Source organism: Sminthopsis crassicaudata, chromosome 5, assembly GCF_048593235.1.
Source record: "Sminthopsis crassicaudata isolate SCR6 chromosome 5, ASM4859323v1, whole genome shotgun sequence".
Lineage (NCBI taxonomy): Eukaryota > Metazoa > Chordata > Mammalia > Dasyuromorphia > Dasyuridae > Sminthopsis > Sminthopsis crassicaudata.
In genome coordinates, this window is record NC_133621.1 from 187,058,867 (window position 1) to 187,074,878 (window position 16,012).

At 43.4% G+C, this 16,012-nt stretch overlaps 1 protein-coding gene across 1 annotated transcript in view; it reads left to right on the top strand.

Moving 5' to 3' along the window:
* Positions 1-364: 364 nt before the first annotated feature.
* The window catches only part of CD9 (CD9 molecule), a 63,853-nt gene continuing 48,205 nt past the window's right edge, over positions 365-16,012 (top strand). Inside the window, exon 1 of the mRNA XM_074269041.1 lies at positions 365-643. Coding sequence (XP_074125142.1) covers positions 578-643 — 66 coding nt within the window. The 5' untranslated portion in view covers positions 365-577. The remainder of the gene's footprint in view (positions 644-16,012) is intronic.

Genomic DNA, 16,012 nt, shown 5'->3' on the forward strand with positions numbered 1-16,012 from the left:
ATCAGTCCCGGATGAGGAGAATTCCGCGCCCCCCGGGTTCTAAATGTTAAATGACCCCCCGGGGAAGAACTTGGTGGGCCGAGTCGCGAGTGTCAATAAGGGAGGATGCGGGGAAGGTGGGAGGTGGTCGCTGGAGCCCTCCGAAAAGACGCCTCGGCCCGGCTAAGGCAGGGGGAAGGGGTCGCTCTCCGGGGGACAGCAGGGGCCGTCCCGGACGTGCGGCGGCACCTTGGCAGGGGCGGAGACGGCGAAGCCGCCAGCACGTCGGGCACCTCCTAGGCGGGACACCTCCCCCAGAACTTGGGTGGGATGGGGCGGGTCAGGAGGGGCGGAGGCGGGTCAGGTGCTGGCAAAAAGGGGAGGGGTCTGCGGGGGCGGGGGCACGGAATTTCTTCGCACATGCGCACAGAACCCAGGCGAAGCGCCTTAAGGAGTGGCACTTTTTAAAAGTGCAGCCCGAAGGCCACCCACTGCCCGCTGCTGTCTTAGTTTAGTTACTTGTTGGTTCCGATCCGCTCCCGTGCGTGCCCGGCTTCCCTCACTGAGAACCCACGCCCAGCCCAGCCCAGCGTCCACCATGCCGGTCAAAGGAGGCACCAAGTGCATTAAGTATCTGCTGTTTGGATTTAACTTCGTCTTTTGGGTGAGTGAGCGGGGCGCCCCCGTCCTGCCCCTCCCCCGCCCCGCACCCCGCTCTTCACCTGCCCCTCGCCCCGGGTGGGGCGGCGCGAGCCGGTGGCCCAGGCTGCTCGGCGCGGGGTGGGATGCAGGAAAGATGGCAGGGACGGGACGGGGAGGCTGGTCGGGCTCGGCAAAGTGTCGGTGCTTGACAGTTCGCCAGCTGGCACCTCCTGCGGGGGGCGTGCGACTGCTCGGGTCGGGGGAGCCGATGCGGACCCGGAGGCAGTGGGAGGAGCGGCTTCTCCCCACCGAGGGCTCGGGAGAGAGGCGGGGGGCACCGGGCACGGGCGCGCGGGCGGGCGCGGTTTTACGGCCACTGGGATCTGTTTTTGGACTTGGGCTTCTGGGACCCCGCATCTTTCCCTCTCCCGCGGCCCCGGGTGAGGACCGGCGGGGCTTGTTTTTCCTCCGCCCCGGAGTCTCCTCCCCTGCCCCACCTAGTCCCCACCCGTCCCGAGCCCGCTCGCGGGGAGAACGTTCCTGGCTTTTGTAGGTGGCGCGGGGTCGGTCCGGAAGGCGCTGACACTTTGAGGGGGGGCGAGAATTTTCTTTCCCTTTCCCTCATTGAGGACTAAGAAAGAAGGGGGAATACTACCTACTTTGTCCCGCCTGGTTTAAAAAAAGTGTTTCTAGTCCCCCCCTTTCCATACTAGAAGGTAAGAACCTTTGTCCTTCCCGACCCTACGGTTCGCTGTAGCCGGGCTTGGACGCTAGCATCCTGAGAAAGTCAGTCTACCTGAAAGTCTGGCCGGCTCGCTTGCTTTTTTTTTCTTAAAGGTCGATAAGTATCTTATCTGGGAAAGTGCTGCGGGTGGAGGGAGGAGAAACGGAGATCTCTATCAGGCTTGGTTCCCAGAGAGTCCTGGGATCTCTCGCGGCTGCGGCCGTCGGGTGCCTGCGCGGTTCTGGAAACGCCTCACCTTTCCCCAGGCCTGGGCGGCGCTCACTACCCGGACCTGAGCCCGCGGCCGCCCACCGAGCCCCGCCACGGACCAGCATCCTCCCCATCCCCCCCTTCCCCCCTTCAGAGAGGGAGAAATTCAGTTCTAAGCTTCTCTTTCACTGGAATTAGCGATTTGAGACAATCTGGGGGAAATCTCCCTTTGCCACCTTGTTGACACCCAGAATCCCTGTTTTCATCCAGAAGATCGTAGACAAGAAGGAATTTGAGATTATCTGCTCCTACCCCTTCATTTTAGAAGTGAGGCATTTTATCCAAAAAAGGTAAAAATCTTGCTCAGGGTCAGAGTAGGCGGCAGATCCAGGATTCCGACCTAAACCCTGGGATTCCAAAACCACTCTTTGAGATTGTGGGGATTACGCCCTTCTCTAGCCTCGAGTTAGAGGAAGGCGTGGGTGGAGGGGCAGTATGCAGGCAGGGTCTCTCATAATCCTTGCACAGTCTTCCCGAGGAAGCGCCTTGGCTTGGGCCTGCCTTCCTTCTCACTATTCTGGGGGAGGCTGGTGGAGCCTCTTTGCTGACCAGCTCTTTCCGCCTGCCTCAGGCCACCTGCCATTCTGATGATCCACCTTCTTTTTAGTACTTATAGACGAGAGGCCTCCTGCATGGAAGAGTATGAAGAAAGTATCTTGGAAACCTCCATCCGCCCCCACCCCTCCCAGCTCTCTAAGGGAAGCAAACAGGACTTAACGTTTGCCCTCTGTGAACATTATAAATGTTGCACTCCTTCCACTTCACACCTCAGTCCTTGGCAAACCTTCTCAGGAACTGAAATCCACATAGCAGCCTCCCTTTTCCTCCTCAGTGGAGGACCGCTGGCTGAGTGTACTCAGATCCTAAGGGGCATCCTTCCCCGGAACCGGCCCCCTTCTAGAGCTGGTTCTGCTGCTGCTGGCTCTCAGTCTTCCTAGGAAGGTGCTTCCAGAACTAGGACAGACCCTGGGCTGTGTGTTCCTGTTCAGTTACGAGAAAGTGAGAGAGGGCAATAAGCCGTTTACCTTTTACAGATCACTTAACAACTTCCATTTTACAAAAAGTAAAGAGCGAGGCCTTGAACAGGGTTTCTAATCCAGGTTCTACCACTAATGAGGAGTCATATCTTCTAAGTCAGAAGGCCAGCTCTCTTTATTCAACAGGCAAGAGAAATAAGGGGAGTTGCAGTATTTGTGTTAGTCCTCCAAATACTGAAATTTTAGCAGAGTATTTGTATTGATCTAAATGTATATGTGGTGCTTTACAATGATCAGGTATCTTTCCAACATTAAGTCATTGAGACCCCAGAAAACCTGTTAGGTAGATGGTGAGTAGTATCCTTGATTTACATATAAAGAAAATGAGCCTTCCAAGATAATGGGCTAACTAGTGGCCGTAAGGGGTCTCAAATCCAGGTTTCTCTGATTCCCCATTTTCTGTTACATCATGACATTGTAACCCCATTTTCTGAGAGGTTCTATTCTAAACGAGTATCAAACAAATACCAGCAAAAAGCCATATTTATGGGGCCCCTTGGCATAGGTAGAGTTGGGAAAGGAGAAGGACCAGGAACCATCATAGCTTCTTGAAATATCATGCTCTCACTTCTCTGCCTATCTCTGTATCTAGAACTTAGGTATGCATGTGTTTTGAAGCGGATGCTGGAATAATTTGTCAGGGATTTGGGGAAAAAGTTAAATAAACTAAAAAACTACTCCTAGTCCAGCCTTTTTTTTTTTTTTTTTAAATAAATTTGCCCCCAAACCTGTATCTTCATTTGGACTGGAAAATCCCATTGTAGAAACTCTCCCATTTTAAGTGAATGGCCACGGGCTCAGCAATGTATAATCCTGCCTGGGATGCTGAGGGATTAAGTCATTTTCCCAAGTTCATAGAGTTTGTATGTTAGAAACAGAACTGGGCCAGAGCTTTTCAAGCTCTGAGGCTAGTTCTGTCTCCCAGACTCCCTTTTATTTTCCACTTAAACTATCATATTCTGTATTATCTTAAAACACTTTTGTGTCATATGCATCCTATTGCTGAGTGACTAGATAGCTCCTTCAAAAGTGCTTTTTTTGGTTTTTATCTCCCTATTCCCACAGGGCTTGGCACATAGTAGGGACTCAATAAATGTGATTGTTTTGAATTGGTATCTTTGGGCTAAGGGATACTCCACTAAAACATACTCTTGTCTCTGGCCTGCTGACATCCAATCTAGGCTGGTGCTCAGGGGTGGAGTAGCTTCTTGGGAAGCCAGCAACCACACCAGCAATCTGTTCTCCTAGTTACAGAATTGTTCAAACCACCCAGTTTTATGATAGTTTTTCCTTTTCCTTCTGACTCTCCCCTTCTACCCACCCTTTCCAAAATAAGTCCCACTCAATGTGGGACAAAGTATGAGCTATAGCGAGGCATTTTTATATGGAAATTACCATATTTATATTTATTACCAGTATTTATATGGAATAGTATTTAAGTATCCTTGTGCATATTTGATGGGGATATAGAAGGGATTCCTAGTATTCACGGTTGAAAAAAAATCAATCTCTCCTATCCACTTTGTTCTGTTTTACCCCACCCCCCAAGTGTCTTACTTATAATACTCTGAATGAAACTGAGGGAGGAAGGAGGAGGGAAGAAGGCAAAGGGACAAGGGAGGAAATGGCAAAACAACCATCCCTTTACCAGGAAGCCCTGTGTAATAAATGGAACCAGCTCAGTGCCATGCCCAGAACAAGGGCTTAATATATGCTTCTTGATTGTTATCAAGATTCTCATAACTGGCACCAGATGTGTGATCACATACAAGTCATTAATCTTGCTCGAGGTCTCGGGTCTCCTTTATTAAATGAGGGGTTTGGACTAAATGACAGAGTAAGGATTCTGTGAAACTTGTCTGCCTCAACGTCCTGTAGCAGGGCCTGATCCAATCCCTCTGCCAGCTTGAAGCAGAAACCAAAAATAGAGGTAAACACAAATTGTGCAATAAATAAGGTAACAGCTTCTTGGGAAGCTTGAGAAGATTATGAAGATTATGCCAGTTTTCACAGGCTTTGATTTCACTTTTATATGATATTGTGGGAAAAGCACTCTGTTTAGAGTTCAAAGATCTAGCCCCACTCAAAGCCATTGGGAACTAACTACATCACTGCACTACTCTGGGCTTTAGTTCCTTATAAAATAAAAATGGTTCAACCATATAGTATCTTTGAGGCCCTCTGCCAGCTCTAAATCCAGTGGGCTTATTTGTGTGTGGCCCCTTCATTTTCACCTCCAGAATATAATTATTTTTTAAACTTTTTCTTTTTTTTAATAGTATTTTATTTTTCCTATTATATGTAAAGATAATTTTCCACATTTTTTTTTTTTTGGCTGAGGCAATTGGGATTAAGTGACTTGTTCCACATTCATTTTTGAAAGATTTTGAGTTCCAAATTTTCTCCCCTCCCCAGGACAGCAAGCAGTCTGATGCTTATAGGTACTACATGTACAATCATTTGAAAGTAGCATGTAATTCCTAGTTGTGTACTCAGTAATGAGCTTGCCCACTGCTCCAAACCTGTCTCTAGCAGGCTGCTGACTGGAGAGGTGGAGAGAGGCTCTCTCCTGATTCTAAGCTTAGGGCTATTCTGTTTGGATATTCCTTTTCCTCAGCCACACACACAAGTCTCTTATGCTTTTAAAACTTAATACTTTTTTTTTTTTTTAAGGGTCTAAAAGAGGAGCAGGTAGAGCCTGTAATGGGATGGGAACAGTTCCTAGTGGAGGCCATTCTATACCTTCATTTCTCTGTAATTACTGAATCATGTAGCCACATTTCATGTGTTAGAACTTGTGAGGCTCTGGGGCAGTGCCCCGCCTTTAAAAAACAAACAAAAAAAAAAACAACAATAATTTTTCCAGTGCTAACATGTATAGCAGGGGTTCAGGTAAGATAGAAAGGAGTCTGATATCCCCTCACCAAATTCCCTGATTTATCCAGGGTTCCAAGAAGCTCTAATTCTTGATGTGGGTATTTGGGCCAAGAAAACCATCTCTGAAGAGGGAGCTTTGTACTGAAATGGCTTCCCGCCTCTGGCATATATACAAAATGGGCGGATGAGACTGTTATCGGTGAAGCTCTGACTGGTTAGGGAAGGGAAAGGGTAGGGCACCTGAAACCCAGGGAAAAGGACATCTCTTCTCTGCCCTCCTCCCCACCCCAAATTCAGGAACCACTCTCTGGGGAGGCAGGCTGCATGGGAATTTTCCATTCTTTAAAAAAAAAAAATGTTGAGTTCCATTTGACTTCTTTTCAGTTCATTTGTGAATGGGTGTGGCCACTTTTAATGGTCCTTAGATGCCCTTCTTCTGATGAACTCAATGTCTGACAGATCAGCACATGGTTTGGTCTCTCAGTCAAGTGAAAAGTAACTGGGAACATCTAGTATATATTAGTCCTAAAATCTAGAATTAAAAAAAAAATCATCTAAACCCCTTTTTTGTAAATGAAGAAATTAGGGCCCAGCAGGATTATATTCCTAATTTACCCAAGGACACAGCAAGGATTTGAACCCATCTGAATCCCAGTCCAGTGGACTTGCACTGTACAAACTCTCTGATCCCAAGTGGAACAACTTCTTTTGCTAGTAGCAACTCGTACACGCTTCGTTGAGTGGGGAGAAGTGGGTACGAATGAAATTAGAATTTTCTTCCCTCTTCCATGTGTTCTGATATCCCCTTACTCATCTTCCACCTTTTGAGTCAATTAGTACTAAATATACTTTCTTTGAATGAAACTTCAACAACTCTCTCTTCTGTGTCTTTGGCTGACAATGGGTATAATAAGCACTTCAGGGAACAGTGTGACCTTAAATCCCTACAAACCTCCCAGGTGCACAACACAAGGTGCCTGGTCATGCATCAATCTTGACAGCCACATATAGTCACCATTGTCAGCAATATAAATTTTGAAAATAGAAGGTAGGATCTTATAAGCTTTCTCTCCTGGTCGACCCCCAGATAGAGCCCTGCCCCTACTAAGTTTTATTTCTTATCAAAAGGGAGTGTAAAAAATCAACTGTGGCACCTTTTCAGATTTGGGTGTTTGTAATGTTTGAGATTTGTCAGCAGATAGCTTATATACTTCATTCTTTCAGAAAACTTCCTTTCATTTTCTGTCTAGTAACAACCTGTAGCTATATAGAAGCCCTGTATTTGTCCCAAAGGGATGACTTGATAATAATTATCACTAGTAGTTTTTATTTTCTTTCTGTAGACTCCTTGATATATGCATTACCATTCTGTACTCGCTCTTCTCCTACCATTCTAGTGATTATCAATCACATTAAGCATCTGCTATGTTCAGTGGAGCAGGAGCTATGTGACACTGGGCAAGTCACTAACCCTGTTTGCCTCAGTTTCCCCTCTAAAAAATGAGCTGGAGAAGGAAATGGCAAACCACTCCAGTATCTGCCCAGAAATCCCCAGATGGGGTCATGAAGACTCAGACATGACAGAAATGCCAACAGCCATAAAGGTATATGCCAGACACTGTGATAAATTTAAAAAGAAAAGAAAATCCCTGTCCTTAGATTATAATCTAATGAGAGAGACAACATTCAAAAAATTATGCAGATTTCTTTTTACCATGTTTAACATATATTGGATTACATGCTATCTAGGAGAGGAAGTGGAGGAAGAGGGGGGAAATTGGAACACAAGATTTTTCGAGGGTTAATGCTGAAAAATTATCCTTGCATATGTTTTGAAAATAAAAACCTTCAATAAAAAATTATGCAAAGCAAACTATATATAAAAAATGATGGGATGGCTAGAGTGCTAACTCTGGAGTCAGAAGGACCTGAGTTCAAATCCAGCCTCAAACACTTAATGTGTCCTAGCTGTGTGACCCTAGGCAAGTCACTTAATTCCAATTGCCTCAAAAGAAAAAGGGAGAAAAAAATGAAAGGATTGGAAGCAGCACAGGAATTTAAAGAAAAGTTAAGGAAGGAAGGGGAGACTAAGAGGAATTCAGGGAGGCCATTAGAGTCCTCGGCAGAGAATGGAAAACCTTCCAGTCAAAGAAAAGTCCAGATCCAAGAAATGCAGGTTCTTAGTCAGTGGAACACTGTAGAGTCACTTGAGTGAAGACGATGTGTTGGAGTACAGTATAAGACTGGAAAGGTAGGAGGGAGCTAGGTTATAAAGAACTCTGGATGGCAGAGGGCTTTGTATTTTTGTATTTGTATTTTGTACTAGAGGTAGTAAGAAGCCTCTGGAGTTGATTGTTTAGCAGGGTAACATGGTGGGATCTGCATTCTAGGAAAATCACTTTAATGGCTGAATGGAGAATGGTTTGGAGGGGGGAAGACTTGAGGCACGCAGCCACCTGAAGATTATTGCAAGAGTCCAGGTGTGAGCTGATGAGAGTCTGCACTAGAATGATAGTGTCAGGGGAGAGAAGGGGACATAGTAAAGAGTAATTACAAAGATGGACTCATCAGATTATGGCTGTGGCCTGGATATGAAAGAGAGGATGACTCCCAGGTTGTGGGCCTGAGGGACTGCAAGAATAGTGTCCTATGTTCTAATAGGGAAGGTTGGAAGTAAGAAAGTGATGGCAGGAAAGATAATGAGCTCTGCTTTGATCTGTAGAGTTTAAAATATCTACTGGACATCTGGCTTAAGATGTCCAAAAGGCAGGTGGAGGTGTGAATTTGGGGGTCTGCAGAGAGACTGGGGCGGGAAAAACAGATCAGAGGATCATTGACATTTTGTTGTTCATTCTTTGTAACTGTGTCTGACTCCCTTTGGGGAAGTTTTCTTGGCAAAGATACCGTAGTGGCTTACCGTTTCCTTCTCCCCTGGTGGCTTGTGCAAGGTCACACTGCTAGGAAGTATGGAGGCTGGATTTAAACTCCAGAAGATGAGTTTCCTGATTCCAGGCCTGGCATCCAGCAGCTGGCCATCAGCCTTGAGATAGTTTAAATCCATGGGAGCTGATGAGAATCTCCAAATGAAGTAGTGTAGAGGGAGGGGGAAACCTGAAGAACACTTTATAATCCCCCTTTATCTCAAAAGCATCTTCCCGCAGGTGTTCCCGGACTCTGACTTATGTCCTATAACTCCTACTATGTAATAGGAAATCTTCAGAATTCTTTTCCCTTTCCTCACTCCTATCCTCTGGTTGCGTAAGAAAAAGAAGGTGTGAATTACTATCACTGTTAGGAAAATTCATTTAAGGTAACAGGTGGGAAGGGGAAGGAGAAGGGAAAGAAATCAAACTAGCTTTTGGCCCAACAACATAGCTACTAACTGCATGTCCCAGGGAAATAAAAGACAGAAATAAAATGAGCCAAATTTTCCTTTGTGTTCTCTCTGGTAGCTAAAGACAGGAAACAAAGATGATGGTCATCAATTGATGAATAAATTATGGTTTATTAATGTAATGAATTATTGTTGAACCATAAGAAATGAAGGGTCAGAGATACATGGGAACATTCTCATGAACTGTTGTAGACAAAGAAATCTGAACCAGGAGGATATAATTACAGTGAATTACAATAACGCTAACAGTTGGTAATGACCAGTCTTGATTCAGGAAAACAGATGATTAACTATGCCTCACTTCTCTCCGTAGTAAGGTGTGGAAGTCCTCTGAAGATCGTGGGTGTAGGATGTTGTATGTTTTATCTAATGTAGTCCTTGAATTGATTTTACTTTTAAAAGAGAGGATTTAGTGAAAGGAAGGAGAAAATCAGGAAACTATGTTGTATTAAAAAATAAGACTTGAATTTATTTTTATTTTTATTTTTTTTGCTGAGGCAATTAGGGTTAAGTGACTCGCCCAGGGTCACATACAAATCCTTTTTCTTCTTTCTTTCTAACTGTGATGAGCAATAATTTATATTTATAGTTCAGACGAGTGCAACTTTATTAGCTTCTTGCCAAGCTTCACCTCTCAGGTTCGACACTATTTCAGAACAAAGGAAAATTTCTTCTTTTACTTCTCCCCCAAACAGGAGTTCTAGAAAGCCCTTCCTGACCTTTTCTTGAGTGAATTTTGAGAAAAAGAAGATTTTTGGCTCCAGAAGAACCTTCTATTACATGCAAGCTAAAAAATATAAAGATAGATCAATGGAACAGAGCAGACATACAATTTACAGCAACAAATAAATATGATAATCTTGTATTTGATAAGTGTAAAGACTTCAGATTTTGGGAGAAGAATTCATATTTGATAATAATGATAATCGTTATGATTATTATATTTATTTGTTGCCGTAAATAGTGTCGAACCTGAGAGGTGAAGCTTGGCAAGCTTTGGAAAACTGGAAAACAGTATGGCAGAAACTGGGCGTAGACCAGTATCTTACACCATGTATCAAAATAAAGTCAAAATGAATTTATGACAGATAAAGAGAGATTTCAGGAAAATTAAAACTGGAACACATTACTTTCAGACTTACAGATACATGAACAATTTATGAATCAACAAGAGATAGTGAGCAAAGTTAGGTACAAATGGATCGTTTCAATTACATTTAATTTATAAGTTTTTGTACAAATAAATGCAGCCAAGATCAGAAGGAGAACAAAAATGGGGGGAAGAGGAACTTATAAACACTTTTTCTGATCAAGGTCTCATATGTGAATCGTATAAGGAACTTTGTCAAATCTATGAGAATATGAGTTGCTCCCTAATTGAAGCATAAACATAGAATTTCAAACGTTGGAAGGGATTTCAAAGGCCACCCAGTCTTAGACAGCACTAAAACAAGAATCCCCAATTACAAAATCTTCCATAACTGGTCATTCAACCTTTACTTTTGAAAGCCTCTAGGGTGGGGGAAGTTCTTCAAGCAAGCAATTTTTTTTAAACTCCTCTCTTAAAAAAAGAGTCTTCTCTTAAGTTGACCCCAAATCTTCCTCTTTGAAGCTGGTACCTATTGCTTGAAGAGGATACTCTGGAGCCAACCAGAACCAGCCTAATTCCTTTTTCATGTGACAGCTATTTAAATATTTAGAGAATACTGTCGGGCTCTCCTCTCTGTCTTTTGTCTTCTCCAGTTCAGTCATCCATAATTCTTTTTACTGACCTCTTTCCTGTGGCTTGGTCTTGTGGATTCTTCCCTGAGTGTTCTCTCCAGGACACTCTAGATTTAATCATCCCAAAACTTGAAGCCTAGATTTGACCCCAATTCTCCAGATATGGTTTGATTTGTAAGAGAATGCAGAAGGAGTATTCTTTCCTAGTCTTAGGATCTCTGCTATTCTTAATTCAGCCCAATATATTCCCTTTTTTTTTTTTTTTTTAGTTGCTATCATATTAACAGAATTTGTCACTTGTATATACAATCTAGTAAATCCACTTAGATCTTTTTTAATACAGTTTGTTGGCTAGTGTACATCCTCTTCTGTCCTGTACTTGTAAAATTCATTGTTTTTGAAACCATACGTAAGATTCATTTTGTCAGTTTTTTTTGTTTGTTTGTTTGTTTTTGGTTTTTTTTGTATATACAAAGTAACTAAAACACAACATGCTGACTATTCTTACTTATTTGGAATCACCCTCAGGTATTAACAGTCATGTTTTATGTCCCATTATCCAAGTCACTCGTTTTTATTAACTCCCACTATAGAGCGAGCCCAGGACTGATATCTAGAGCATTCAGCTGGAGATTCAGGGAGGGGGGAAAGATCAAGAATAATGGCAGGATTGTCACATCTGGGAGTGGATGAGCTTGGTTTTTGTATTGTCTGTCCTTAAGTGTTTCCCACTCACCCATTTCAAGGAAAAATTAGCTGGCTCTTTGTCAGTTATTTTATGACTTCTTGAGTGGGGGTTGTGATTATACAATATGACCAGTGGTGGTCCCTCCCAATTTAGAGGAGAAATTGTGATTCTAATAAGGGGACTTCTCATGTAAAGATTCCAGAGTTCCAGAGCTGAAGAGGTTTGGAGACAGATGATTTGGAATAATTTACATATTTAAAGTATCCCCATTCCATAACCATTGCCAGTGACAGATTTTGATTATTCCTTAAAGAGGCTTCCTTTTTCTTCTCTATAGAGTCTTAGCTAGCCCATGACTTCCATCCACAAGTCTGTGCTCAGACTTCAATCATTTAACTTTGGTATTGGATAAGAATAATGATAGGAAGAAGTGCTAGCATTTATATATTACTCTTTAAGGTTTGCAAAGTGCTAGATAAATGTTTGGAGCAGGTAGCTAGGTGGTGTAGTGAATAGAGTCAGGAAAATTCATCTTTCTGAGTTCAAACCCTTACTTGTAGTATTTGTCTCAGTTTTCTCATCTGTAAAATGAACTGGAAAAGGAAGAGACAAATACTACTAGGGGGTCACAGAGTTGGACACAGCAATTGTATACATTACCTCATTTTATCCTCACAACAGCCCTGTGAGGTAAGTGCTAGTATTATTCCTATTTTACAGATGAGGAAACCAAGACAGAGAGGTAAGCAAATGATACACAGCTAGCAAGTGTCTGAGGCAGAATCTAGGCACAGGTATTCCTTTTTTTATTGTAGTAAGTTTATTTATTTTTAATACACATTGCTTTATGAATCGTATGGAGATAGAAAGAAAAAAAAAAAACCAGAAAAAAAGAAGTGGCCATAGCCTGTGTTGATTTACATTCAGTCTCCTTAGTTCTTTTTCTGGATGCAGATGGCATTTTCTGTCCAAAGTCTACTGGGTTGCTTCAGATCACTGAACCGCTGAGAAGAACCAAGCCTTTCATAGTTGAGTATTGTACATTCTCGCTGTTATGTACACTGTATTCTTGGTTCTGCTTGTTTCACTCAGCATCAATTCATGTAAATCTTTCCAGGCCCTTCCATAATCAGCTTGTTCATCGTCTTTATAGAACAATAATATTCTATTATCTCCATGTACTACAACTTGTTCGGCCTTTCCCCAACTGATGGGCATCTGCTCCTTTTCCAGTTCTTTGCCACACAGAAAGAGCTGCCCCAAACATTTTTGTACATGCAGGTCCTTTTCCCTCCTTGGGGATTTCCTTGGGTGCAGACCCAGTAATGGGCCCAGTTCCAGATGGCCCTCCAGAATGGGGGGATCATCTCACGACCCCCCACAATGCATTAAACACGGGTGTTCTCATGGCTAGGACGCTCTCCGACCTAGTGTACCGGCTCGCCCTGATTGCTTGCACATGGGAGACGACTAATGGTTCTTTAGTTGAATTGATGTATAAATCTGAAGCCTTGTGCAAAAACTGGACGGTAGGCTTGGTAAGTTGGCAGATGAGACTGAGACCCCCGTCAGGATGTTTCCTGCACCTAGTGAGCCCGGAGCAGACCCGGGCCTAGAACCAGAGGCAGCAGCAGAGAGAAGCTCGGGCCTGTCGAGAAGCCCTTTTACTGCCAGGACCTCGCTATTGGAAGGCCAGGCCACCGTTAAGCACATTCTGAGAGTGGGGCCAGTGGTTGATAAACTGCCCTCTGTCCGCGGGCACAATGGTCTATTGATAGATGCATAGTGGGGGTCCTTGCCAAATTTCCAACTTGGGCCAAGCTGACTCCCCTCCCCCACCACACACTTTTTTTTTTTGACAGACTAGGGCAGATGTGCCAAATTACTCAAAAGAACCTACTCCAAAGAGCGGGGCTTATGGGCTGAAGAAGCTGCTTTTGCTGGCATAGGCCCTCCCCGCGATGGACCCTGCTCTGGAGAATGGCCATGCATTGAGGCTTCCCTTGGCACTAACTGGTGCCTCAGAAACCACTTTAGGCAAGATAATGTTACACGGGAGCAGTTAGTTTGAGATAATAGGAATGGAACAATTTTAGAAACCAATTTTAGTTGGTTACACGCTGCTGGGAGCATTATATAGAATATACCTGTACTTCTATTTCTAACCTTGTAACAATGATGCGTTTTGCATTTAGATCACATTTTCTCACATATCTTGAACTCTCCCCTTTTTGAAAAATAAATATTTTATTTCCCCAATTAAGCATAAAGGTAGTTTTCAATATTTATTTTTGTGAAATTTTGAGATCCAAATTTTTTTCTTCCTTCCTCTCTTGCCTCCCCCTCCCTAAGACCGCAAGCAGTCTAATATAGGTTATACATGTATAATCATATTAAATGTATTTCCCCATTAGTCATGTTATAAAAGAACAAAAAAGGGGGGAAAACACATGAAAAAGCAATCCAAAAAAAGGGGGAAATAGTATATACTTTGAGCTGCATTCAGTCTCCATAGTTCTCTCTCTCTCTGGGTGCAGATGGCATTTTCCATCCCAAGTCTATTGGAACTATCTTGAATCACCGCATTGCTGAGAAGAACTGGGTCTGTCATGGTTGCTCATCACATATTCTTGCTATTACTGTGCACAACATCCTGGTTCTGCTCATTTCACTCAACATCTTGAACACTCCCTTTTGACAGAGGAAATGATAACTAGCATTTATAAAGTGCTTTGGTAGCAAAGCCCTTTACAGGTCTCTCCTATTGTCCTCATGACATCCCTGGGAATTTGGATACTCTGATCCTCAGTTTACAGATGAGGAAACTGAAACAGTGATGGATGACTTGCCAGGGTTACAAGGCTAATTAGAATATGGAATTGAATTTGAACTCAGATCTTCCAACAACTACATTTCCCAACACGTGTAACATTTCATACCCATCGTCCCCCACCTCTCTATGGAGATGAGATTTCCTGGATCAGGATTGTTCATTATATGTAACCAGAATTGGGCTGTCCTTCAGTGTTATTGTTGGAATGTAAAGGGCGACTTCAAATCCATGAAAAGTCTTGGGGGGGCCCTTCCACCCCTAGTCAAAGGCTTTTGTGGTTTCTGTGGGATCTTTAGGAACCATTAGTTTTCCCTTTTAGTTCAGGATTGCACGTTGCAGGAAAGATGTTGGAAAGGATATGTATACAGTAAAGAATAAGAGGCAGAAGCTCATTAGATAGATAAAAGTAGAAGGAATGGAGACCCTATGACTTCTGGGGAAATACCTATTATGTCAGAGGGCAAGGAGGAGGAGGAAGGGAGTGGGGTAGAGGTTGGCTTTGACCAGGCTAAAATAATAATACCATTTCCCTTGCCTGACTCAATGCTTCCAGTGACCCAGCCTCCCCGTGACTCATGCTTGGGAAATAAAGAAATATCTTTGTGAAATGCTGAAGAGCTCCATTTGATTGTTGTGCTAATTCACTCAGAACTTGGGCCTGTTTAGGGGAGTGCCTTGCTCTGTAACAGGAGCAGCATCACAGGCCAGTTAATGGAGAAAGTGTCTGAAACTACAGGGGAACTTTAAGTCTTGAGACCCAAGCATAATGCAAAGCAAGTGGGTCCAGTTGTGAGGCTTTTTTTGCTTTTAAATTCCTTAAGTGATTTTTCTCTACTTGGTTTAATTTACTATTAAACAATGTTGAATTGAATGTGAAATTGATTGATTACCTGCTGTGCACAAGGTACTGTGTCAGGTGCTGTATGACAGTGAAGATGGGAGAGGGATGATCACTTTCTGGCCCCAAGGTTACAGACTAATGGAGGAAAGGGCTGACATATGTAAGATACTATGGAAAATTAGGAAGAAAGTATAAAAAAGTAAATAAAGTTAGAGCCAAGCATTGTTAAAAAAAAAAAAAAAATACATACATATGTGTGTGTGTGTCATTGAAAATAATATATATATTATAAAGAAGGGGGCAATTTTTAGCAGAGTGGACTTTGGAGAGAGCGTTGCCAAGGGACAAGCTTGTGAGTTTTGTCTGAAATAAAGGCAGGAATTTCAGTGGAGATGGGGAAAGTGGGAGCAGGCATTCTGTCCCCAGTGCTGCATTTTGGCCTGGGCAGAGTCAGAGCTATGAGAGGACAGTATGGGAACAAACTAAACTTGTTTAACAAGACTTAAACAGTGGGTGAAAGCACGGACTGTATTTTCTAAAAAGCTCTTTAGTCCCTGGGATGACAATTCTGTTTTGAAGCCATGTCCACCCTTAGAAAGGCTTCTCACATCTGCATGTTTCAAGTTCTTGTGGCTGCTGGATTTCCCCCCCACACTGAAGGACTGATGGGAGACTACTGATGCTTCCCTGCTGCCCCAGCTGGTGGGGGAAGGGCGGGAGGTTGAGTCCTGAATAGAAGTGTTAGAATAACATATGCTGAATTTGCATTGCTTATGTAGTAAGTCTCCCTTGGCTTGTGTTCATCCCCTGAATAGAATCATATGATCAGCAGCCTAGGGAGACCTCAGTAATGTCTCTCCCTGCTTTACCTCTTTTACTGCTTAGTAAACAGTGCTTTCAGAATGTGGCCCTTTACCTGCCTCCACACAGGACCATGTCCTAAAGCTTTAGTTCTTTTGAGCAACCGTATTGTTTTGCTGAACCAAGACCTTTTCTCCCCCATCC